Below are 25,752 nucleotides of genomic sequence, written 5' to 3' on the forward strand. Positions count from 1 at the left end.
GGCAGCTGGGGGCGAGGCCCCTTTGTCCGTAGCAGTCCGAGCTGCCGCGCCGCCTGTCATTTTGCGAAGCGCCCAGAGGGACCCTCCCCTGGGGAGCGAGGCTTCGCGCTGGGAGGGGAGCGGCTGCCTGCGCAAGGATGCTACCGCCCCCGGGGAGCCCGGGCTTGCGCCTCGGTGCACTGCTTCTCCCTGGCCTAGATTTGGGGCTCTCCGGAAGCTTCCCGCTGCGGCCCCTCCCACCGCACTGTGCCTGGGGAGTCACTTAGCCCTTCACGGAGCTGTGTGGCTTTAGGCTTATCACTTTGCTCGTTTTTACTTTTAATTTTTAATATTTTATTTATTTGAAAGGCAGAGTAACAGAGAGAGACAGAGAGAGAGAGAGACAGAGAGAGAGAGAGAGAGAGGTTGCATCTGCTGGTTCACTCCCCAAATGGCTGCAACACCCAGGTCTGGACCAGGCTGAAACCAGGAGCCATGAACTCCCTCCGGGTCTCCCATGTGGTTAGCAGGGCCCCAGGCACTTGGGCTACCATTTGCTGCTGTCCCAGACACGTTAGCAGGGAGCTGGGTGGGAAGGGGAGCAGCTGGGGCTGGAACCAACCTCTGATCAGGTCAGGCTCCTCACATATAAAGTGGTAAGACCTGCCTGCCAGGTTGCTGGAATTTAAGACAATGCTGGAAAAACTCTTGGCACACACGAGACCCTGAATCGTTTATTTTTGCTTATCAGTGTGGCAATAACAGCAAACTTCATGTCATTAAGCTCCTTCCCAAACACTCCCAGGCATTCACCCCCAAGGAGACAGGTGTCCTTTTTCAGGTGGAGATCTCTGTTTCAGAGAGGCTGTGACCTACCTACGATGGGATACACAGCCGGGAAGTCGCCAGACCAGCATTTGCGGGGGTCTGCACTCCTGTAGAACGCAGATCAAATGATGGCCATTGTTGGGGGTAAAGGGAACCGGGTATGAGCTAGGGAGAGAGCGCTGAGGCCCTGAAGGAGGCCACACCCCCTGCCTGCCGAGAGCTGGCCCTGTCCCCGCCTGAGTGGCAGGACAGGTTGTAAGAAGGAGCCCGCTGTGGGGACTGCGCTGCCCCCCTACCCAGCTGGCCGGCTGCCTGTACCCTCTGCCAGCCACTGTTCCCTGTCGGCCAGCCAAGGCGTGGAGCAGTCCAGGACATTGTGTCCAGAAAGAGGGCCGAGCAGGGCCCGCCCCACCCCCGCCCTGCTCCGACCCGTGGTGCTGACCTCCTGGCCCGCCCCTCTGGGCCTTGTGCCAACCTGACCTGGCCCTGGCCCTGGCACGAGCTGGAGGGCCCAGCTGCCCTCACGGGGGCCAGGAAGTACATCAGTTCTGCCCGCCCCGCTCGGAGCCATTCCTGAGAGGTGCCCTTGCTCCAATCCATGCCCTTGCCCTAGAGGACGACCCCAAAAGACAGACGCCCCTGAGCGCCCCCCCAGAGGAGTCAGCGGGGCTCCCGGGAGGGGGAGGCCTGCTTCTCTGCCCTTGGCCTCTGCACGTCCCAAGATGCCAGGTGAGCCAAGGCGAGAGGCTCCCTTGGACAGACTGGGCACACCCTTGGCTCCTCCTCACTTCTTAGGGAGCAGAACTGGGCTGCAGAGAGGGTGGGATTTGCACCAGGCCACACAGCCATGGGGTCAGCCTAGAAGGGGCTGAGGGGCAGGGACAACTGGGGGGGACATCCATAGGGGAGGCCCCCCTGGGCTTCTCTGTGTAGGGGTGGGGACAGCTGGGGGTCACCCACGGGGGAGGCCCCCTGGGCTCCTCTGTGTAGGGGTGGGGACAGCTGGGGGGCACCCACAGGGGAGGCCCCGTGGGCTCCTCTGTGTAGGGGTGGGGACAGCTGGGGTCACCAACAGGGGAGGCCCTCTGGGCTCCTCTGTGTAGGGGTGGGGACAGCTGGGGGTCACCCACGGGGGAGGCCCCCTGGGCTCCTCTGTGTAGGGGTGGGGACAGCTGGGGGTCATCCACAAGGGAGGCCCCCTGGGCTCCTCTGTGTAGGGGTGGGGACAGCTGGGGTCACCCACAGGGGAGGCCCTCTGGGCTCCTCTGTGTAGGGTGTGCCTCCAGCTTGCAGCTTTCCCTGAATCTCCCCACTCACGGCCCCTCCCACGTGCCCACCATGGTTTCCCTGAGGACCCCAAGCTGTGCCTTGGACTTTCTTGTTTCTTTATCGTGTTTGCTGTTGATCTTATTTTTTTTTTAATATTTATTTGTTTTATTTGAAAGGCAGAGTTACAGAGAGGCAGACCCAGAGAGAGAGAGAGAGAGGGAGAGAGAGAGAGGAGAGAGAGTCTTCTGTCTGTTGGTTCCTTCCCCAATGGCCGCAGCAGTCGGATCTGCACTGATTCGAAGCCAGGAGCCAGGAGTTCCTTCCGGGTCTCCCATGTGGGTGCAGAGGTCCAAGGACTTGGGCCATCTTCTACTGCTTTCCCAGGCTACAGCAGAGAGCTGGATCGGAAGAGGAGCAGCCAGGACTCAAACCGGCGCCCATGTGGGATGCCGGCACTGCAGGCAGCGGCTCTACCTGCTATGCCACAGCGCCGGCCCCTGCTGTTGATCTTGCCCACTAGACTTTGGAAGCCCAGCGAGGACGGGGCCCCTGCCCTGTTTCTGCTGCATCTCGGTGCACAGCACGGAGGAGGGTGGATAAATATTTGTCAACAGTTGGATGCTCTGGGCTTCTTGTTCCTCTTCTTGCTTTTTAACAGTTTTACTGAAGAGTCATTGACAATATGCCACACATACTTAAAAATCATAACGATAATTTTTTACAAGATTTATTCTTTTTATTTATTTGAAAAGCAGAGGGAGAGTCTGAGGGAGATGGCGGGGAGTCACGTATTCAGGTCATTATCCGCTGCCTTCCAGGCACATCAGCAAGGAGCTGGATTGGAAGTGGAGCAGCCAGGACTCAACCCAGAACTCCAATGAGGGACCCAGGTGTCCCAAGCGGCAGAGTGACCACAGCGTCACATGCCGGCCACGTAACTTGGTAAATTTAGACATTTGTACACTTGTGAGAACATCATCACAATCAGGATAATAACTACAAGGAGGGGCCTCCATGAAGTTTGTGGAAAATGTGTATCACGGACAACTGTGCATGGATTTCATCTTTTTCGAGAGGCGAGGGAGGGGCGGACGGACAGAGAATTCCCACTACTGGCTCACTCCCCAGATGCACACAACCGCTGATCCAGGTCTCCCACGCGGGCGGCAGGAGCCCAAGGACTCGAGCCATCACCACTGCCTCCCCAGTGTGCACTGGCGGGAAGCTGGAGGCAGCAGCCGGAGCTAGGACTCAAACCCAGGCCCTCTGACGGGGATGCGGGCGTCCCAACCGGCAGCTTCACCTCCAGGCCAGCCCTTGAACAGCCTTTCGTTCCATTTTTCCTACAATTTTTTTTTTTTAAGGTGCAGACCGCTTTTTTCTTTGCCAATTTAATTTCCTTTGGGTAAATTCCAAGGAGTGGGATGGCTGGGTTGAATGGTAGGGTTATATTCAGGTTTCTGAGGAATCTCCAGACCGACTTTCATAGTGGCTTTACCAGTTTGCATTCCCACCAGCAGTGGGTTAATGTCCCTTTTTCCCCACATCCTCGCCAGCATCTGTTGTTGGTAGATTTCTGAATGTTAGCAATTCTAACCGGGGTGAGGTGAAACCTCATTGTGGTTTTAATTTGCATTTCTCTGATTGCTAGTGATCCTGAACAATTTTTCATGTGTCTGTTGGCATTTGGATTTCCTCTTTTGAAAAATATCTATTGAGGTTCTTGGCTCATCTCTTAAGTGGGTTGTTTGTTGAGTTTCTTGATTTCATTGTAGATTCTGGTTATTAATCCTTTATCTGTTGCATAGTTTGCAAATATTTTTTCTCATTCTGTCGGTTGCCTCTTCACTTTCCTGACTGTTTCTTTTGCAGTACAGAAACTTCTCAATTTGATGCAATCCCAATAGTTAATTTTGGCTTTGACTGCCTGTGCCTCCAAGAAGTCTTTGCTGGTGCCAATATCTTGCAGGGTTTCTCCAGTGTTCTCTAATAATTTGATGGTGTTGGGTCATAGATTTAGGTCTTTAATCCATGTTGAGTGGATTTTTGTGTAAGGTGTAAGGTAGGGGTCTATCTTCATGCTTCTGCACGTGGAAATCCAGTTTTCCCAGCACCATTTATTGAATAGACTGTCCTTACTCCAGAAATTGGTTTTAGATCTTTGATCAAATATAAGTTGGCTGTAGATGTTTGGGTTGATTTCTGGTGTTTCCATTCTGTTCCATTGGTCTATCCATCTGTTTCTGTACCAGTACCATGCTGTTTTTATAACAACTGCCCTGTAGTATGTCCTGAAATCTGGTATTGTGATGCCTCCGGCTTTGTTTTTGTTGTACAAGATTGCTTTAGCTATTCAAAGTCTCCTGTGTCTCCATATGAATTTCAGCATCATTTTTTTCTAGATCTGAGAAGAATGTCTTTGGTATTTTGATTGGCATCGCATTGAATCTGTAAATTGCTTTTGGGAGAATGGACATTTTGATGATGTTGATTTTTCCAATCCATGAGCATGGATGATTTTTCCATTTTTTGGTATCCTCTTCTATTTCTTTCTTTAAGATTTTGTAATTTTCATCATAGAGATCTTTAACGTCCTTGGTTAAGTTTATTCCAAGGTATTTGATTGTTTTTGTGGCTATTGTGAATGGGGTTGATCTTAGCAGTTCTTTCTGAGCCGTGGCATTGCCTGTGTATACAAAGGCTGTGGATTTTTGTGCATTGATTTTATATCCTGCTACTTTGCACTCTTCTATGAGTTCCAATAGTCTCTTAGTAGAGTTCTTTGGATCCCTTAAATAAAGAACCATATCATCTGCAAAGAGGGATAGTTTGACTTCTTCCTTCCCAATTTGTATCCCTTTAATTTCTTTTTCTTGCCTGATGGCTCTGGCTAGAACTTCCAGAACTATATTGAATAGCAGTGGTGAGAGTGGGCATCCCTGTCTGGTACCAGATCTCAGTGGAAATGCTTCCAACTTTTCCCCATTCAATAGGATGTTGACCATGGGTTTTTCATAAATTGCTTTGATTGTATTGAGGAATGTTCCTTCCATACCCAGTTTGCTTAGAGTTTTCATCATGAAAGGGTGTTGAATTTTATCGAATGCTTTCTCTGCATCTATTTAGAAAATCATATGGTTTTTCTTCTGCAGTTTGTTAATGTGGTGTATCACATTGATTTGCGAACATTGAACTATCCCTGCATAACAGGGATAAATCCCACTTGGTCTGGGTGGATGATTTTTCTGATGTGTTGTTGCACTCTATTAAACTTCTTATTTTTTAATTTGTTTTGTTTATTTGAAAGGCAGAGCAACAGAGAGAACAGGAGAGACACACAGAAGTAAGTCTTCCCGTATGCTGGTTCACTCACCAAATGGCCACATCAGCAGTGAATGGGCCAAGCCACAGCCGGGAGCCTGGTACTCCAGCGGGGTCTCCCACTTTCCATGAACTTTTTGAAGTACCCTTGTATATCTGTCACCCCCAAAAGTTTCCTTACTCTCCCTCTTTTAAAAAAATCTTGTTTATTTTTGTTTTAAAGATTCATTTTTTTTATTTGAGAGGTAGAGTTACAGATAGAGAGGGAGAGACAGGCCTTCCTTCTCCTGGTTCATTCTCAAAGTCTGCAAAGGCCAGAGCTGGGCCGATCCAAAGCCAGGAGCTTCTTCCAGGTCTCCCACATGGGTGCAGGGGCCCAAGCACTTGGGCCATCTTCTACTGCTTTCCCAGGCCATACAGAGACCTGGATGGGAAGAGGAGCCATCGGGACATGAACTGGTGCCCATATGGGATGCCAGCACTGCAGGCAGAAGCCTAGCCTACCACACCACAGCGCTGGTTTCTATTTTTGTTTGTATTTGAAAGACATTATTGGCTGGCACCGCGGCTCACTTGGCTAATCCTCCGCCTGCGGCGCCGGCACACCCAGGTTCTAGTCCTGGTTGGGGCGCCGGATTCTGTTCCGGTTGCTCCTCTTCCAGTCCAGCTCTCTGCTGTGGCCCGGGAGTGCAGTGGAGGATGGCCCAGGTGCTTGGGCCCTGCACCCCATGGGAGACCAGGAGGAAGCACCTGGCTCCTGGCTTCAGTTCAGCGCAGCACGCCAGCCGTAGCAGCCACTTGGGGGGTGAACCAACAGAAAAAGGAAGACCTTTCTCTCTGTCTCTCTCTCTCACCGTCTAATTCTGCCTGAAAAAAAAAAAAAAAAAAAAAAAAAAAAAAACAGACAGACATTATTTGGGGCCAGCACTGTGGCATGGGTAAAGCCACCACCTGCAGTGCCAACATCCCATATGGATGCTAGTTCAAGTCCTGGCTGCTCCACTTCCGATCCAGCTCTCTGATATGACCTGGGAAAGCAGTGGAAGATGGCCCAAGTCCTTGGGCTCCTGCACCCACGTGGGAGACCCAGAGGAAGCTCCTGGCTCCTGGCTTTGGATCAGCGCAGCTCCAGCCATTGCAGCCATTTGGGGAGTGAACCAGCAGATGGATGATCTTTCTCTCTCTCTCTCTCTCTCTCTCTTTCTCTCTCTGTGTGTGTCTGCCTCTCTGTAACGCTGCTTTTCAAATAATAAATAAACAATCTTTTTTAAAAAAGACAGACAGACAGACCAGGAGGGGCCAGCACTGTGCCTACCAGATTAAACCGCCGCTCGTGACACCAGCATCCCACAGCAGCCTGCTGACTTGAGTTCCGTTTACTCTGCATGGATGCAGCTTCCTACTAGTGCACCTGGCGAGGCAGCGGAGGATGGCCCAAGCAGCTGGACCCCTGTCACCCGTGTGGGAGATAAGGATGGGATACCTGGTTCCTGGCTTCAGTCTGGCCCAGCCTTGACTGTTGGGACCATTTGGGGAGTGAATCAGAAAATGGAAGATCTCCCCCAGCCCCTTCTGTTACTCTCTGTTTCAAATAAAATAAATAAATAAATCTCTATTTAAAAGGCAGAGTGACAGAGATAAGGAGAACCTTCCATCTAAATGCCAGTGACAGCCAGGGTTGGGCCAGGCTGACGCCGGAGGCTCAGAACTCAATCCGGTTTCACAGATGGATGGCAGGGACTCAGGTTTGTGGGCCACCAAACTGCCTCCCAGTTGCAGAAGCGGAGTGGCTGGGTCTTTTTTTTTTTTTTTTTTTTTTTTTTTTTTTTTTTGACAGGCAGAGTGGACAGTGAGAGAGAGAGAGAGACAGAGAGAAAGGTCTTCCTTTGCCGTTGGTTCACCCTCCAATGGCCGCCATGGCCGGCGCGCTGTGGCCGGCGCACCACGCTGATCCGATGGCAGGAGCCAGGTGCTTCTCCTGGTCTCCCATGGGGTGCAGGGCCCAAGCACCTGGGCCATCCTCCACTGCACTCCCTGGCCACAGCAGAGGGCTGGCCTGGAAGAGGGGCAACCGGGACAGAATCCGGCGCCCCGACTGGGACTAGAACCCAGTGTGCCGGCGCCGCTAGGCGGAGGATTAGCCTAGTGAGCCGCGGCGCCGGCCGGAGTGGCTGGGTCTTGAACCAAGCCCTGTGATATTGGATGCAGATGTCCCATTTGGCAACTGAACAGCTGCACCCTATAAGAGAAATGCCCGCCCTAGAGGAGAAATTCTTGACTTTGATAAAGTCCAATTTATCAGCTTTTTTCTTGTACGAATCATGCTTTTGGAGTCATATTTGAGTCTTCGCCTCACTCAAGGTCACAGAGATTCCTCCTCTGTTTTCTTTCTTTTTTATTTTATTTTATTTTATTTTATTTTATTTATTTGAAAGAGTTACAGAGAGAGGTAGAGAGAGAGAGAGGTCTTCCATCCTCTGATTCACTCCCCAGATGGCTGCAACAGCCAGAGCTGTGCCGATCTGAAACCAGGAGCCAGGAGCTTCTTCCTACTCCCACGTGGGTGCAGGGGCCTAAGGACTTGGGCCATCTCCTTTGCTATCCCAGGCCATAGCAGAGAGCTGGATAGGAAGAGGGGCAGCCGGGACTAGAACCGGTGCCCATATGGGATGCCAGCACGTTAACCCGCTGCGCCACAGCGCCGGCCCCCCTCCTATTTTCTTGGAGAGGTTTTCATAGTCTTAGGTTTTAACACTTCTGCCTTCCGGATGTCTCTCTCTGGCTGGTCTGCCTGCCTGCCTTCCTCCTTCCTCTCTCTCTCTCTCTCTCTCTCTCTCTCTCTCTCTCTTTCTTTTAAAGAAAAAGATTTATTTATTTGAAAGGCAGAGTTACAGAGAGAGAGGGAGAGACACACAGATACTCATTTACTGGTTCACTCCCTAGGTAGTCGCAACGGGCAGGGCTCAGCCAGGCGGAAGCAAAGAACCAGGAACTCTATTTGGGTCTCCCATGTGGGTGGCAGGGGCCCAAGTACTAAAGCCATCCTCTGCTGCTTTCCCAGGTGCAATGGCAGGGAGCCGGGTCAGATGTGGGGCAGCCAGGACTCAACCCAGTGCTCAGATGGGACGCCTGCGTCACAGGCAGTGGCTTACCTGCTGTGCCACGGCGCTGGCCCTGCCCTGTGGCTTCTTAGGGAGCCATCTACACTTGCTGTGCCCCTGGTTTCACCCCCTCACTCCTCCAACCCCAAATTATTCCTCTTCCTCCTCCCTGCAAGGTCCAGGACTCATCTCAGCAGGTCTCCCCAAAGCATCCACCTCTGTACCTGCGACCCACACACGGGCCGCTCCCTCCTCTTCAGAATTTTCACCCTGGCTCCCAGCACCCTGGGCTTCTTGCTCCCTGGGCCTCCTTCCGGCCTGGACCCGAATAGGGTGCTGAGGTCAGTATGACTTGGGTTTGTCTCCCATCTCGCCCTCCACCACTAGAAGCCCCCTGCCCCCCAACACACGGTAGGACCCGAGGCTGCTCCTCCAGCCAGTCCATGCACAGCACCCAGCTCAGAGCCTACCTAGCACAAAGGAGCGGCTTGAAGGAGCCCTGTCGACTGACTGTGTGAGAAAGCTCTGGGCTGCCTCTGCTCCTGGCTACAGGTGAGGCAGCGTGCAGGCGAGATCAAAGCCCATGGTGTGGCCCTGGGCACCTGTTGGGCCTCCCTGTGCTCCTTGTCGCCTGCCATGCCGTCTTCACTCCCTGTACCCACCATGCTTGTTCCTGCATGTCACCCTTTGAAGTGCCTGGTTCTGCCAGGCGTGGATCCGACCATACCCTTGGGCAGGCCTCTCTGGCGCTGAGCACCAGTCACTGGCACCATCACTGGTGCTGATCATGCTTACCTGCCTTCTGGCGTTTCTGCCGCTTGTTTGTTTGTGGTTAGCAGGGCGCTGCTTCAGGGGAGCACAGAGTCTGTCTGCTGTTCTCTCACGTTCCTGCTGCCGACCGGGGGTGCTGTGAGTGTGAATACTGAATGTAATCCGTCAGGCTGGAGCTAGAAGAACCTGCCTGTTGGGGCCTCCGGGCCAGGCCCCGGGAGCCAGTGGGGAAGGCCGAGGTGCTGGCACCGGGACCGGAGCCTAGTCCGTCTGTCCCTTGCTGTATAACTGGCATGGATATCAAGAGGGGTTCAAGGTTACACAGCAGGCTGGCATCTTTGAGGACCCAGAACCCACTTCTATTGCTGGCAGGGATTTTCCCAGAGGGTCAGCAGGTTCCTATGGCACAAGGGTTTGGGGACTTCCTGGCTGGTGCCCGCCTTTCTGTAGACCCTGCCCCAGGAGGACAAGGGGAGGTGGCAGTGATGGGGACCTGTCCGTGGCATCCCAGGGCTGCTGACTCAGGCAGGCAGTGACGCAGGGGGCAGGGATCTCCTGCTGCTGTGACTCACCCCACCCTGCCTACCTGCCTCCCCAGGGAGAAACTCCCAGGACGTTTCAGGACCCACAGAGGGCGGGGCCTGTCCCACCGGAGTGGCACAGTCCGCAGGGGGCTGCCCTCCAGGAGATGAGCAGGGTCCCACCTTGGCAGAGCAGGACAAAGGCTATCTCCTCTTCCGCCCCGGTCTCTGCTGCCTGCGGGCTCGGGGCCAGCTGTCGGCTGATGCAAGGAAGCCGCCTGCACTGGGCTGCCCGGCCGCATTTGGGAATGGACAGTAATGGCCTCGATGATGAAAGCGATACTCGCCTTTGAATCGCTTGTTCCCGGCTGGCTCTGTGCTCGGCACTCTCCACCCTTACCTTGGCTTGGTTTTCACAACGAGGTACAATCATCTCCGCTTTAGAGCCGAGGGAACTGAGGAGTGGTTTGACTGGGATCAGCTGGCTGAGGAGTGGTAGGACTGGAAGCTGAACTTTTGAAAATTCCTTTTAATTTCTATTTATTTATTTTCATTTTATTTAAAAGACAGAGAGAGACTAAGATCTTCCATCTGCTGGTTCACTCCCCAAATGCCCACAACAGCCAGTGGGGGCCAGACCAACGCCAGGAGCCAGGAACTCAATTTGGATCTGCCACGTGGGTGGCAGGGTCCCAAGTAGTTGGGCCGTCTTCCTCTGCCTCCCAGGCTGCACACTGGATCGGAAGCAGTCAGGACTTGAACATAGGCACTCGTGGGGGACTGGGCATCCCAGTGCCTGCCTGGGCACCTGCACGACTCGAGGGCAGTCGGGACCCCTCCCTGAGCCTCGATAGAATTGGGGTGCCCTGGGGACAGGCCTGGCCTTTTCTCTTTCCTGGCAACCTGAATTTTTTTTTTGTTTGTTTTTTTGTTTTTTTTGGACAGGCAGAGTGGACAGTGAGAGAGAGAGACAGAGAGAAAGGTCTTCCTTTGCCGTTGGTTCACCCTCCAATGGCCGCCACGGCCTGTGCGCTGCGGCCAGCGCACCGTGCTGATCTGAAGCCAGGAGCCAGGTACTTCTCCTGGTCTCCCATGGGGTGCAGGGCCCAAGCACTTGGGCCATCCTCCACTGCACTCCCGGGCCACAGCAGAGAGCTGGCCTGGAAGAGGGGCAACCGGGACAGAATCCGGCGCCCCGACCGGGACTAGAACCCGGTGTGCCGGCGCCGCTAGGCAGAGGATTAGCCTATTGAGCCACGGCGCCAGCCCTGGCAACCAGAATTCTTTCTTCACCTCCTCCAGGAAACCTCTGACCTCTGGGCTCCCAGGCCAGGCCCCTTGTGCACACCTGTCCTGAAGCTGTCTTCCTGCCTGTGCACCCAAGGCAGAGTGGATACTTGTGGAGGGTTTGTCAAGTGGGGAACTAAACCTTTTTTTTTTTTTTTTAAGTGGTAGTGGAGGGGACTCTCTAAGTCTACCAGAGTGTTTTCTTTTTTATTTTATTTGAAAGGCAAACAGGCAGAGAGAGAATCTTCTACCCCATCCACTGGTTCACTCCCCAGATGGCCGCAACTGCCAGGACTGGGCCAGGCGGAAGCCAGGTCACCCCGCGGGTGGCAGAGGCCGTCTGCAGCTGCCTTCCCAGGTGCATTGGCAGGGAGCTGGCTGGGAGGCAGAGCAGCTGGGAGCCAAGCCTGCACTCGTGAGGGATGCTTGGGGTGCTGCAGCTGCGAGCAGCAGCCTAACCGGAGAGGTCTCCCTTTGCCCCGCACCCTCCCACTCCACCTCTGCAGAGCCGCGAGCGTTTGGTGAACGAATGGCGGCAGGGATACGAGACTGAATCACTTCTGTGTCTGTGATGGAGAATTCGGGCAGTGGTTCAAATCTGTGCTGACCACACCTTCAAGCCAAAGGGACTGTCTGGGAAGGAGTGGTTGGCACCTGTGCGGGGCCTCACCCGGACCCTGCAGCTCTGAGTGTGACAGGAAGAGGAAGTAGGCAACTGCGGCACCTGCTGTCAGGACCTGTGTTTATATGAACAGGAAACAGAGGGCGGGATGAGGGCCCCCTGGCCCCGCCCTGGGCCCACGGCTGGGAGGGCAGCCTGTACGCTGGGACAGGCCGGCTTCTCCCCATCGGGACACATGGAAGCCGGATGCCAGGAAGTGACCTTGCATCTGTAGGCCAGGGTTGCTCTTGGCTGGGGCCTCCCTCTGCTCTGTGGAGGGGAATGGCCCATGGAGGGAGCTGCACAGCAGGGCTCCCGGGACCCTCTCCCGAAGCTGGATGCCTGGCCTGAGCTTCTAGGCCCAGTTCACATGTTTGGGTGTTGACCCCTTGGGAAAACGGTGCCTGTCCCATAAGACCTGCATGCCCCCTGCCCCAGCCTCGAGGAGGACAAGAGGTGGCAAGCAGCCCCCCTGCCCCTCCCTCTTCCACAGCAGTTAACAACGGGCATCAACTTTGAGACTTGAGCTCTGTCCAGCAGCCAGATCCTGCTCTACGTCACTGGACGAACAAATGACAAACTTGGACTTGAGTCGAAATCTCAGTTGCATCCCTTACTGGTGTTGTGACTTTAGGCAGAAAGATCTCACTTGGAGCCCACTTCTAGTGCTCTGCTTCCGGTTCTGGCTGCGCCACCTCCTCGCCAAGGGCAGTCACTAAGCTCCAGAACCTACTTCCGGTGCGGCAGAGGACCCGTGGTAACGGGCACACTGAAGAGGCACCTGTCTATCCTAGGTAGGATGACCAGTCTGTTCTTTCTTCTTTTGTTAAAGATTTTTTTCATTTGAAAGAAGCCAGAGTTAGAGAATCTTCCATCTGCTGGTTCACTTCCCCAGATGGTCACAATGGTCAGGGCTGGGCCAAGCCAGTCAGGAGCTGCTTCTGGGTCTCCTGCATGGGTGGCAGGGACCCAAGCACTTGGACCATTTTCCACTGCGTTCCCAGGCACAATAGCAGGGAGCTGGCTCAGAAGTGGAGCAGCTGGGACATGAAGCTGTGCCCACATGGGACGCCGGCACTGCAGGCGGCAGGCGGCTTTCCCGGCTACGCCACAGCACCAGCACCACCAATCAGCTCTTGTGGCTTACAGGTTGGGTCACTCTCGCCCTCTCCACCCCAAAAGGGACTCCGGAATCAAAATAAGCCAGGAGCCAGCAGAGAGCTATTATATATCATGCTTTTAATACAAACTTAAAAAAATCTGGAACAATATAAACTGTACAGATTTGATCAATCTTTTTGTTTTGTTTTTAAACTAAATCTCTAAACACACCAATGTCCCATTCCAAAATATTGCACAACATCCTGAATACAAAACACTTGATTGTATTCCTCCTTCACTAAAGAAAAAAAGTCCATCGCCCGCCCCGCCCCTCTCCGCTCGCCTCAGTGTCCCCTGCCCGTCCCTAGGGAGAAAACCAGACTCCAGCTCCCTGCGTGGAGAGAGAAACATCATTCTGGACTCAGTTTACATTCTGTGATCTGATCCTGGGGGAGGGTGGGCAGAGGCCGGGGAAGGGGAGAAAAAGGTTTTATTCTCCTCTTTTTTTATTTTAAAGTTTGTTTTTCCTGAAAAAATATCTGTTTCTCTCCTCTTTTTAAGAAAAAATCTTGAAAAGAAAAAAATTACGTTTCTTACGTTAGAAATATACATATATTATATATACCTCTTACATTTTACAAATGTAGCAAATTATTCAATACAAACGGACACCAAAAAATGTAAAAAATAAAAAAAAAGTTTTCCTATGAAACCAGGTAAATTAGTGCAGATTTTTTTTTGTTTTCTTAAAAAAAATAAAATTGAAGCAAAAATGCCTAGATTTCAGAGCAGACAGACTGACCCAGGCCCAGGAGCCCAGCACCAGTCACGCTCCTGACACTCAGTTTCCTCCTCTCTAAGGACGGAGGGGCTGGTCTCCCCCCACCACGTGGCAAGAAACCAGCAGCCTGGGTGTGGGTGGTACCTGTGTGCGCTCGCGTGGGAGGAGGGGCTGGAAGGGGGATAAGGCAGCATCCGACCTTTCCCAGGGAGGCCATCTGCCTGGGCCTGTCACTTGTGTGTGAGCTGAGGACAGGGAGAGGGTGGCCCCGACGGGGCTGGCCCTGAGAGGTGTGGGGGACAGATGGCGCGGGTTGAGAAGCCAGGGCCCTGCCCTGCGGGGGGAGGTAGAGCTGGTGCCCACTGCAAGGACAGGAGGCTGGCAGTGCCTGTCTGGGCCGGATCCACTCACAGCAGCCTCACTCGCTTGGGGTCCCTGGGAGGATGGAGTGGGGTGGGTGGCAGGGGCTTTGGCGCTTTCTAACACCAAGAGCCCCTCTGCCAGTGTCGTGGCGTGGAAGCTGGCCCGCAGGGCTGGGGCAGAGGCAGGGAGCGAGCTTGCTTTTACTCCTTGCAGCATCGGGTCCAGCGGGCTGGGGCAGGTGGTGAGACGCTCTCAGGCAGGCAGGGGCACAAGTGTCCTAAACTAAGGTCTCCAAACCAGACCAGAGGTCTCCCTCAGGCTCAGGCCGCAAGCCCCTGCATGCAGGGCGGGGACCAAGGTCACGCAGCAGGAGGAGGGTCGGGCCCAGGGACTTCCCTAGGCATCAGCGGCTTGGGCATTCCCTCTGCCCTTCAGAGCTAACTTTTTTGGTCAAAACAAAAGTGCAGATCCCTCCGCAGTCTGGAAACCAGTTCCTTCTGCAGCTCTCCCCCGGGGGTGGCGCAGGCTCCGCTGAAGCGGCCCACCAGAGGACTCACGACCCGCCCCAGCCCAGTCCCCACCCCTACCTAAGGAAGCACTTGCTACAGCCCAGACCACACCCAGAGGGGAAGCGTCACAGGCTTGGAATCCTTTAGAACAGGAGAGCAAACCACGTGCACGCACACGCGTGTATGCATGCACACACGTGTAGACCCCACCTCCCTACCCACAACCACAGGCCCAGAAGAAGGGGCTGCGTGACAGGCCGCACACACCAACACGGGGTCTCCGGGGCCGGGAGGGGCCGGCAGGTGGGGAGAGATGAAAGAACTCAAAGTGCTGACCTCCCTGCAGTCAAGAGTGAGCTCTGGGGAAGGCGCCAGGCGGGCCAGGCGGGCCAGGCGGCGAGGGACTAAGGGCTGGGGTCAGGTCTATTTGTGTGGCAGGGCCCGAGACACCTGCTGAGGCTGGATGACACTGGGTACAGAGGCAGTGACACGGCCCCACCCCCCACTCTGCAGAAGGCCGGGCCGGCTGCGGCTCCTCCTCCCCTGTGAGCTGGGACACCACCCTAGAGTGTGAGGGGAGGGGCTGGAGCAGCGGTGCACCCGGCCCTGCTCAGCACAGGAAGCCAGAAATCAAAGTCGTGACGTAGAAAACTACATGTGAAAAAAAAGAAAAGAAAAAAATAAACCCCAAACCAACCCAATAAATCAGAGGCGGGCAGGAAAACAGGTGGGGGAGGTGGCTGACAGGACCTGGTGCTCTGGGAGCCCCTCCCACTCCGTGCCTGGGCTCCGTCTCTTCTCCAGAAGTGAGTGAGAAGATCAGAAATCTTTTTGTACATTTTTCTTTTCCTCTTTTTTTGGCCTTTCCTTCTCTGTCTTGTCCACGGTCTTGGTGCGCCTGCCCGGGGCGGCCGGGTCAGTTGGCCAGCACGACAGGCTGGAAGGGCTGGCTGGGGTACTGCATGGTGCTCAGGTTGTAGCTGAGGCCCTCCACGAAGGGGGCCTTCTCCAGGAAGAGGCTGTTGGTGCCGCCGCCAAACACCTGGGCCACGTCAAAGCTGCTGCTGTTGCAGGGGCCGGCCCCGCTGCCGCCGAAGGGGGCTGGGGCGCCACCGCCCTGGCCGTCGGCCCCATCGAAGAAGAGGCTGGGCGAGCCGCCGCCGTTGTACACGAACTCCTTGGCGTTGGGGGAGAGCTGGGACTGGGGGGCGGGGCTGGCCGTGAGGAAGTGCAGAGACTGCACAGACAGGGCCAGCCCCTTGTGCTTCAGCAGGCTGCTGGTGGGCGAGCGGGCCACGCGGGGCTGCTGCTGCGGGGGCTGCTGGCCGCCTGCCCCGCTGCCGGCCACGGCCGCCCCGCTCGCTGCCCCGCCACCCTTCTTCATCTTGGTGGAGCCAAATTTGGTAGCAGCGAAGGAGGCGGTGGTGAAGGTGATGGGCTGGGCCGAGCGGGGCATGAAGGTCGGGCTGGGCGACTGGCCGAAGGCCGGCGACGGCGAGTCGGACAGGGAGCCATCCTGGCTGCCGATGGGCACGAAGACCTGGGCGTCGGGGTTGAAGCTGCTCTTGACCTCCTTGTCGAGCTCTGGGGCGCCGCCGCATTCGCTGTCGTCCAGGTACAGCACCTTCACGGTGCCCTTCTCGCCGATCTGGTAGGACACCTCGAAAGGGTCGATCCAGACGCTCAGCTCCTCGGGCACGTTGGCCCGCACGTCCTCCACCGCCAGGCCGCTCCGCTGCGCAGCCAGCTCCACCACGGGGTCCACCATCTCCCCGATGTGGACGCAGCGGAAGCCCGAGCCCCTCAGTGGCTTGTCAGGGTACCAGTGGCCTTCATACTTCCTTTTCAAGAGCCGTTCCAGCTCCTCCCCAAACAGGTCTGCCCGGCGGCGGGGCAGCTTGTTGTACAAGTAGGAGATGATGAAGTTCAGGGCCACTTTGATCTCCAGCTGCATGGTCCTCTCGTAGGGGAGAATCAGCTCAGGGCACTGGCACAGGCCACAGGCAGTGGCACGAGACGGAGGTGGGCAGCCTGGGGCTCCAGATGGCTCTAGGAATTGAGAAAAGAGAGGGGCATGAGGAGAAACGCAGTCGGACAGCGGTGACCAACAGCCAAGGACAGACAGAGAAGCACCAAGCCTGCAGGACACAGACCCAGGTTAGGGTGACCGTGGACAAGCCCCTTCTCCTGAGCCCTCGTTTCCTCGTCAGCAGCTTGAGTCTATCATGAAGGTCGAGGATGCAGAAATGAGGTCACTATACGTGACGTCAGGAAACCCAACCCTACCTCAGCTGCAGGACGGAAGGCCCTCCCTGTCTGCAAGGTCTCGGTGAAGTCCTGTCCCCAAACTGTCACAGACCAAGATAAAAGTTTAAAATTCTAGCTGTCCTCCTTAAATGGGAAGCGATACAGGTCACCGAGCAGGAAGGAGCAGTGCCAGCCGCACTGGGGGCTTGGCCGCCGTCACATCCATCTGTCACCCTGGACCCCGGGGGTGCACGTGTCCTGCCTCAGTCTGGTTTGCAGATCTGATCTAAGAATTCTGCCAGAGCCTCCAAGGATGGCAACAAGAACACAACCCCAGGAAAGCCCAAGCCCTGTCACAGTCAGAGCCGCGGGCCAACGAGGGCCCTGCTGAAGGAGGCCGCCCAGGAAGCGGGGCCCTGGAGGCCAGCAGGGTAAGGGCGGCGCTGGCGGGGCCCGAGGGCGTCGAGGGTGTAAGTGATGAGGACGGGCAGAGGAGAGAAATTTTCCATCACCCTGAAGCCTCCAGCTGGGGACCCGTCACCACTCTGCCTCCCAGGGACCGTCTGGCCACCTGTCCCCAGCAACGGGTCAGGCTGATCAAGTGTCTGGAAATCCCTGGAGAGGAGGCAGCCCAAGAAAAACACTCAGATTGTTACTTTGGGATTCTCTCACAGCCGACCCCGCTGGGGTCAGAGGTCTACTGGCGAGGTCGGGGGGTGGGGGGGGCCTCCCGTCCCAGGAACACCACCTGCAGGGCCTCAGGAGCCATGCTCTGCACAAGGGCCGCTCCAGGGCTCCTGCTGGGAGAAACTGAACCCCACCCCCAGGGCTGCGCTCCGGACAACGCTGTGCCGCTGAGCTCAGCACGGGACAAGACTGATCCATGACCGTGGGCTGCGAAGGGCTCGGGGCTGAACGCTGATTAAAATCCCTCTGGTTCCAGGGGCTAAACCGAGGCTGCAGGCTCCTGCACAGTGCCCTGGGTCCACGGCTCCTGGGGACGTTCTTAGCACCGACTCCTCAGAAAAGGGCTTTCTGGGGAGGGCCTGCCTGGGAGCACACACAGCCGCCGCCCAACGTCCAGGCTAGGCCGGAGGAAAGCCGCAGCACCAGGCCCGCACGCCATCCCGAGCTGCACAGAGCACTCGGAATTCAGGAAGCCACGGTGTCCCCTCGCCACCCCCCCCAACACCCGACTTCTCTTCAAATTTCTCCCAGTGCCTCCTCATGATGAAGACAGGCGCGTCCAGGGCCCTCTCAGGTTCAGGAAGATGTAGGAAGAAAAGTAAACCCAACAAGATCCTTCCACCTGAGGGGCCCACGGCCGGAGGCTCGCCTCAAGAGCAGAGGTGTGAGAAGGCCACAGCGGTCCACTCGAGGTGTCCAGGAGGAGACCTTAAGCCCAGGTGAGCTGGCGCCAGCTCCCCAACATGGGGCTGGAGTCAGAGTGTGTTTCCAAAAAGGAAAGCAGACGTGACGTCATCGCGGGACACTCCTCCCACGGGGCCATATGGCTCTCCCCCACCCAGACCACAGGGCGTCTGCACCTCTCAGGCCTCCCAGACGCTGCCCCAAACCTACTTCCCAGTAAACCTACTTCCCTGAACGGTTCCGTCTCAGTGAGAGCATTTAAAACGCAGGTCAAAGGCACTGGGAGGCAAGCTCCCGCCCCAAACACCCGCACTCTGCCGTGAGCCCCGCCCACTCACCACTTTGTGCAGCCTAAGCGACACCAGCTCACACCTCAGCGACCTGCTGTGCGAAGCAGGAAGTAGGGATGCCACCTTTGGACCGGCCAGATGGCTGCGGGGCGGGGCCTCACAAAACGCCAGACACCCAGAACGAGGTTTTCCGCTCCATCAGCTCAGGCTCTAATTCTGACTTCAAGAAGCTTATGGGGCAGAGGATTAAAGCACGGGTGCTGTCTTGTCTTTAGCTGGAGACAGCCTGACCACTCCAATGGGCCGGTTCAGTTCCTGAAACGCTAGCGACAAGTTCCAGGGCTCAGACGGCGGGCGCTGGCGGGCGTGTGCTGAGTTCAGGAACAGCTCCCTTCCATGGAAAGAACGCGCCGGCCGCGGGCGCGCATCTCCCACCGACTCGGGCGAAGCCAAAATCTGCCTCTGCCGATGGTTACAGTTGCGAGTGTAACTTCTAACTACACCTGAAGTCCCACCCGCCCGCCCGCCCTGCCAACAGTTGGGCCTGGACCCAGAGCCCTGTTCTGGTCGTGCTTAGAACTAAGCTCTTAGGAGAAAGACAAAGGCAGAGCGGGGCGCGGCGCCCTGCGGGGAGGAGGGAACTTCTGACGACAGCTGTGTCTGCAAGGGGCCGAGCAGGAGCGGCGGTGAGGCCATCTATCGGGCCCTACGCCCACAGGAACACCCAGGCGCCTCAAAGCCTTAATATTCAAGGCGTCCTGTCAACGAGCACCACCGGACTCCAATACGCGGGCGTGGGAAAGGGGTGTCCTCAGATGTCACGGACTGGGTGGGCGCGAGGGCCCCCAACGCCGCCGGGAGAGCGAGCGCGGGGCTCGGGCCCCACCCCGCCGACCGCACCACCCGGCCGGAGCCTCACGGAGCCGCTCCCAAACACAGGCCCGGCAGCACGGGCCGACTACAACGCTTCTTCCGCCTTAACAGGCCTCTTTCTAGCTCCCCCGAAGCCGGACAGACTCGACTCAGCCCACACAAGGCGGGGAGGCTGGCAGCCGGGCGCGCTCTGCACTCTGGGAACTGTAGTCCACGAGCGCCCGCGGCCCAGGCGGAACCAAGTGACCTACTTTCTCTGCACACTACACTTCCCGGGGCACATTGCGAGGGCCCAGCCGGCCAACCACGCATGCCCAGCGAGGGGACCTGGCCGAGGGTCGGGGAGCCGAGGAAAAGTTTCCGACGCACATGCGCGCTGGGGTGCAGGACTCCCCCTCCCATCGCCTAATTTCTTATAAATCCTACCCATAAGGCCTACTCTCCGCCTCCTATCACTCCACCATGTTCGTCTAGGCTGCCTGAGAGGCTGAACTTTTCCCCCTCTCCCCTCACGGCCTCCCCGGGCCGCTGAACTAGCGACCTGCGCCTAATGATTTTCTTCTGGCACCAATAAAGCCACGGCCGCCGCCTCCGCGGCCCGCCGCCAACCTGCCTCCGTCCGCTCTCAGGGCCCGGCGGGCCGGGGTCGCGATCGCCGAGCCCTTTCCATCGTCGCCTGGCGGGCTCGGCCCCAGCGCGCCCGCGGCCGGCGGAGGGCCCGCAGAATTAAACCAAACAAGCCCCCAGTCGGGCTGCGGGGAGGCGCCAGGGCGGCCCCCGCCTCAGCCGCCGCCAGTGCGGGGCTGAGGAGCCAGAGCCGGGCAGGCGAGGGCGAGCGCCCCTCCGAAACGCGGCGCCGCCCGAGACCTGCGATTCTGGGTGCGAGGGCCCCCGCCGCGAGGCCTGCGCCCCGCACCCGCCTCCGCACAGTGCTGAGGACGGCGGCGGGGCAGGTGCCCAGGGAGGCCGGGTGGTCTGCTGCGGGGAAAGCAGGGCGCGGGCTCCCGGTCAAGGGCACCGTCCACCCCCCGGGCAGCAGGGCCCTCCCGGCCAAGCACCCCGCCGAGCCCCGCCGAGACCACAGCCCGCCCGGCTTCCCCCGAGAGCACGGAAGAGGATAAAGACCTCGGCTCCCGCGGTGCATCCCGGCGCCGGGGCCCACGCGCAGTCCCCGCTGACCGGTGCCCATCACCCGGCCGCCACCCCTCGGGCTGCCCTCTGCCTAAGCAGCACCCCCTACCCGGCACGCGAGACCGCAAGCACAAAACCAGGCCTGATCCCCTCCTTCCCACGGAGGTGGGAGTTAGCTGCTCCGGGGAACGAGCTGGGATCTGGAGAACTGGGGAAACGCGCCCTGTCCCCGAGGGGAGCCCCTGGGTGCCCCCGGGCCGGAGACGGGGAAACGAGGTGTCTGTGGGGGGGTCCTGGAGGGGAGGCAGCAGACGGACAGCGCTGGCCGGGCGGGGGAGGGGGCGGCCGCGACGTGGAGCGTCCAGCAGAGCGGACAGCCGGAGCGGGGCGGGGAGCGGCCCGGCCGCTGGGTCTCGGGGAGGGTCCCCGGGGGCCGCACGTCCCCCACTCACTCACTCGGGTCTCGGCGGCGGCGGGGCGGCTGCTCCCTCCAGGGTGGTCCTGAGTGCGGGGCGGAGGTCGCGCTGCTTTCTCGGGTGCCGCCGGGCCGGGCTCAGATGTGGCTTTTTCGTCGTTACGGTTCTTTTTTTTGGGGGGGGGGGCAATGAGAGGGTTCGGGTTATGACTGTTAATAATAATTCTTTCAGTGTTTCGGAGGGCGGGCGGGCCGGCCGGCGGGGATGGCGGACCGGAGGATGGCTGGTGTTCGCGGCGGAGGGCGGTCCGGGCTGTGGCCGACGGCGGTGCTGCCCTTCCGGCCCCCGCGTCGCCCGAGCCGCTCGCTGGTCTCCGCCTACGACCCGCACCGTCCCGTGCCCCGGCCCGAAGTGAGCAAAGTCAATGAAAAGTTTCACCCTTAGCAACCCTGCGCACGGATCCGGCTTCCCCACCCCTGCGTGATGCGTCCCTCCGCCCTGCAGGGGCGGGGCCGGCGCCCGGCCGGGACTACTTCCCGGCTCGCGCCTGCGCGGAACCCCCTCGCGAGGCCCGAGGCGGGCGGCGCCCCCGCGGGCTGTCGGTGGTCGGCGCGTCCCAGCGCAGAGCCGCGGCCCCTCAGTTCGTGTCCCCAAGCCCCCTCTGAGCGCGTGCTCGGCACGGCGGCCGCGTCCCCAGGCTCACGGAGACCCCCGGGAGGGCCTCGCGGAGCGGGGGGCGGGGATCCCGGCCCCGCACCTGCCGCCGGTGCTCGGGTTCGCGTCCCCGCGCCCCAGTGTCTTGGCCGGTGGAGGAGTTGAGGGGCGGACGCGAACTCGAGCGGGGATCCGGGGTCTGGGGCACACAGTGCGGGCGGCGGCGCGGGGCTTGCGCCGCCTCCACGCCGACGCCCCCTTGGGAGGCCCGAGCCGGTGCCACATTTCTTCCGGCGACAGCCCGGCCGCCTGCGCAGGGGTCCCGGGCTTGGACATCCGAGGGCCCCTGGGGCGGCCGAGCCAGGCTCACCGAGCCCGGGACTGGACACACAATGCGGGCCCGCGCGCTCGGGCGCCCTGGCTCGGCTTTGGCCACGCACCCCTCTTTGTGACCGTGCGGGGCGCCTAGCCGGGGTCTGGGGGAGCGCGGGTGAGGTCACAGGCGGACTGGACCGCCGGACGGCGAGGCCCGGGGCCTTGCGCGTGGGACTTTCCTCCCTCGGCTGTCCAGCTGTCCTCTGCAACCTCTGCGATCGGTTCTGGTTCAGGGGTGGCGACCCCTGGGAGTTTCCGGCGAGGAACAGTTTGCACTTTTCCCCCCCGCGGCCACTTGTTCTCGGCAAGGCCAGAGGGCACCGGGAGCGTGGGGGCCTGGGCGGGAGCCCGAGCCGAGGGGCCCCACCCCCACGCCCCGCGTGTTCCAGCTCCACGGGCACCTCCAGGGACTACTTGCCTCGTGCGTCAGCCAGCGGCCGCGCGTCATACACACGCCCCCTCCACCTTGCCCTGGATCCCCGCCTCTCCGCCCCCCGCCGCCGGCGCGCTCCACCCGGGCGGGGAGACTCGGGCCCAGCCGGGTGGTGCCAAAGCGCTGAAAGCTAAAAATACACCCGGCATGTTAGCAACAGCCTTCCTATTGGCCAGAATGCAGGGAGGGGTGGCTTCTGATTGGGCTGTGGAAACGGCAGTGTGCGCTTGCGCAGTTTGGGCGCGGCCGAGCATGCTGGTATTTGTAGTCGCTGTCCAGAGGCCGCCGGTGACGCTGGCGGGTTCGCATCCCAGTTCTGCCACCTCCTGTGTGACCGTAACTTAAGGCAGCAAATCTTTTGTATTGCCAGACCTCGTTTTCCTTGTCTCTGAAATGGACATTCCTGTGGGGTGTAAATGCCCCGTCTGAGGATTCAGCCTGGCTCAAAGAATTCGCCCTTCTTGACTGGACGGTGACCGTCCTGGACGGCTTGCAGCCCCGTGTGCACCTCCCGGGGGGATGCCTTCCAGACAGGCGGCGGCGCGCCGTCCCCGGGGTGTCCCCGGGGTGTTCCCGGCCCCGCGCGCGCGCGGGCTGAGACCCTCTGAGTTTCTGCGCGTGTGTGCTCTTGTTCTGGCCCGGCAACAGAGCCCCAAATCCAGCCTCCTTGACAAACGGGGGCCCCCGGATAAGGTGTTAGCGTATGAGCCGGAAAAAGATCAGAGGGGAGGAAAGAGGCAATCGCCGTTCTTAATTGCCGGCGACGGCTTTTCTCACGTGGCCGGGAGAGCCGGCCGCGTCTGGTCCACTTGCAGTGTGGTTGCATTTGGCTGGGGGCTGAACTGCCGCCCAGGCGCCCCAGAGCCCCCCCAGAGGGCGAGAGGAAGCCGGTGACCCCAGGTGTTTGGGTGCCCTGACCAGCCCGCATTAACTCATCTCTCCGCGCACAAGCACACGCGCGCGCACACACCCACCCCGGGGTGAGAAGCTTCGTTTCTTTGAAGTTATACGAGAAATCACTTTCTTATTGTGGTTCTTCGTCCCTTGTTCCAGCTGGGCAGAAGCAGAAGCAGCCGCCATGGCAGCTGGCTTTGGAGAAGAGAGACCCGCAGCTCAACGCAAATGGGCTTGCTGGTCATCACCAAGGCTGGATCACAGGGGACAAGGTGAACTGTGTTTTGCTAAGACACTCACATGCAGCATCTAAAGACAGAGGCATTTTGGCTTGGACGCTTAGGGATAGCCAGGCTCACCGAGCCCGGGACTGGAACTGAATAACTGGGAAAAGATGGAAATAGTGGGAGGTTTCTTTGTTTGTTTGTTTGTTTTTAAGGCAGGAAAATTCCAACCAAGGCAAAGAACCTTCCAAGTCTATTCCCTGGCTTCAACTACTTTTAAAAACCTACAAGTCAGTACAGACTGATACACAGTTGCTCTGACATTTAGTGGGTTCAGTCCAATTCCCGGGAAGTTAATTTTCTTAATTTAGAAACTGCTAATCGGCATAGCAGGCCAAGGTCCACATCTGGTGGGTGTATTTTCTTGGCATATTTTGACATATAAAAAATGAGTTGCCAGTATTTAAAAATTAGGATATCGCACAAAAATATCTTAAGTTGCCACATGTCCTAATTTCAAAATGGCTGGCACTGCTGGGCATTCAAGCTCACAGCAGCTGTGTCGAGTTGAATGGCAGCTTCTTCAGCCAGGGCCTGTGCCCTCTGGGTCCCCCAGGCCCCCACACCCCCGAGAGGGCCGCACACCCCTTGGGCTTTCCTTATGACCCCTCCCCTTTCCATCATTTCTATCACCCGCCCAGATCGCTGAGCAGGCAAAAGGAGCCAGGCCACGGATCTTGTGCTCCAGTTCCTTGTTTTTCCTCCTCCCTCTTCTTCTACTGATTTGCTTTATTTGAAAGGTAGAGTTATAGTTTACTCCCCAAATGGACACATGTATAGGGCTGGGCCAGGAGGAAGCCAGGAGTCAGGAACTCCATCCGGGTCACCCACAGGGGTGGCAGGGGCCTAAGCACTTGGGCATCTTCTGCTGTTTCCCTGGGAGCATTAGCAGGAAAGCTGAATCAGAAGTGGAGCAGCTGTGACTCATATGGGATGCTGGCCTTGCTGGCCTTAACCTGCTAAGCCTCCATGCCAGCTCCAAGTTCATTGTTTTTAAACTCTGTGTTGTCAATCATTCCTACAGTCATAAAACCACCCGATTTTAATGGATTTCAACCAGAAACTTTATTTTTTAAACACTTATTTTTATTGAAAAGGAAGGAGAGAAAGAGATATCTTCCATCTTCTGGTTCATTCCCCAAATGGTCACAACAGCCAGGTCTGGGCCAGGCCAACAGGAGCCGGGAATTCCATCCACTTCTCCACGTGGGTGCAGGGGCCCAAGTGCCTGAGCCATCTTCCGCTGCTTTCCCAGCACGTTAGTAGGGGTCTGGATCAAAAGTGGAGGAGCTGGGACTCGAACCAGCACTCTGGTTTGGGACACTAGAGTGGCGAGCAGCAGCTCAATTTGCTGGGTCAGAACACTGGCCACTCGACTACAGACTTTGAAATGCAGTGAGGGGCGGGCGCTGTGGCGTAGTGGGTAAAGCCGCCACCTGCAGTGCCGGCATCCCATATGGGTGCCAGTTTGAGGCCCAGATGCCCCATTTCCCATCCAGCTCTCTGCTGTGGCCTGGGAAGGCAGTGGAGGATGGCCCAAGTCCTTGGGCCCCTGTGCCTGCATGGGAGACCCCGAGGAAGCTCCTGGCTTCGGGTCGGCGCAGCTCTGGCCATAGCGGCTATCTAGGGGAGTGAACAAGTGGATGGAAGTCTCTCTCTCTCTCTCTCCTTCTCTCTCTGTGTAACTCTTTCATGTAAAATAAATAAATCTTTTTTTTTAAATAAAAGCAGTGAAAATGTCAGAGTGCAATATTCACAGTAAACACTGTTCCATGGACCTTTTGTGTATCTATGAATTAGACACAAAAATAATGCAAGTGAGGGAAACCGTTGTGGGTGTGGTACCTCTGGAAGCACTCACGAGATGTCAGAAAGGAAGCGGTATGGAGTTGGGGGGCCGATGTGGAGGTGGGAGGGTGTTTCAAACAAAAGCAACAGCCAGCCAAGGAGACGTGTGTGTGTGTGTGTGTGTGTGTGTGTGTGTGTGTGTGGAACTTCCTGTCGGCTGCCTGCACAGGAGAGAAGCAGGGTGGGGAAGACCTTGCAGGAAGAGAGAGGAAACCCTCAGGCTCTTCTGCAGGAGACTTCAGTGTATCTGTGAAGTAGGGGCCGATTGCCAGTTATCTCAGACCTTCCAGTAGGGTCAGGCACTGCCAAGTCAAATGTAATCCCCACAGCCTGAAGAGGTGAGTGTTACCCTGATACACATGGAGGCTAGTGGCTGGCTGATGGTCAGGACCAGAGCAGAAACCCCGCACAGTCTACTCATAAAGCCACACGGTGCTCATTACA

The 25,752-nt window shown here is 57.7% G+C and overlaps 1 protein-coding gene and 1 long non-coding RNA gene across 2 annotated transcripts; one reads left to right on the plus strand and one right to left on the minus strand.

Annotated features, from left to right (window-relative positions):
• LOC149123643 (uncharacterized) lies at positions 1-13,661 on the plus strand. The gene is made up of 2 exons (XR_016217062.1): positions 1-1,536; positions 2,253-13,661. It is a non-coding gene; the product is annotated as an uncharacterized LOC149123643 (long non-coding RNA).
• TOB2 (transducer of ERBB2, 2) lies at positions 12,961-21,278 on the minus strand. The gene is made up of 2 exons (XM_070052983.2): positions 20,861-21,278; positions 12,961-16,541 (listed from the first exon to the last, which is right to left on the minus strand). The coding sequence occupies exon 2, from the start codon at positions 16,444-16,446 to the stop codon at positions 15,409-15,411; it is 1,038 nt and encodes a 345-aa protein (XP_069909084.1). The 5' UTR covers positions 16,447-16,541; positions 20,861-21,278; the 3' UTR covers positions 12,961-15,408.
• Positions 21,279-25,752: the final 4,474 nt, after the last annotated feature.

The sequence above is a fragment of the Oryctolagus cuniculus genome, chromosome 11 (assembly GCF_051225735.1).
Source record: "Oryctolagus cuniculus isolate XC-2025 breed Fujian yellow rabbit chromosome 11, ASM5122573v1, whole genome shotgun sequence".
NCBI lineage: Eukaryota > Metazoa > Chordata > Mammalia > Lagomorpha > Leporidae > Oryctolagus > Oryctolagus cuniculus.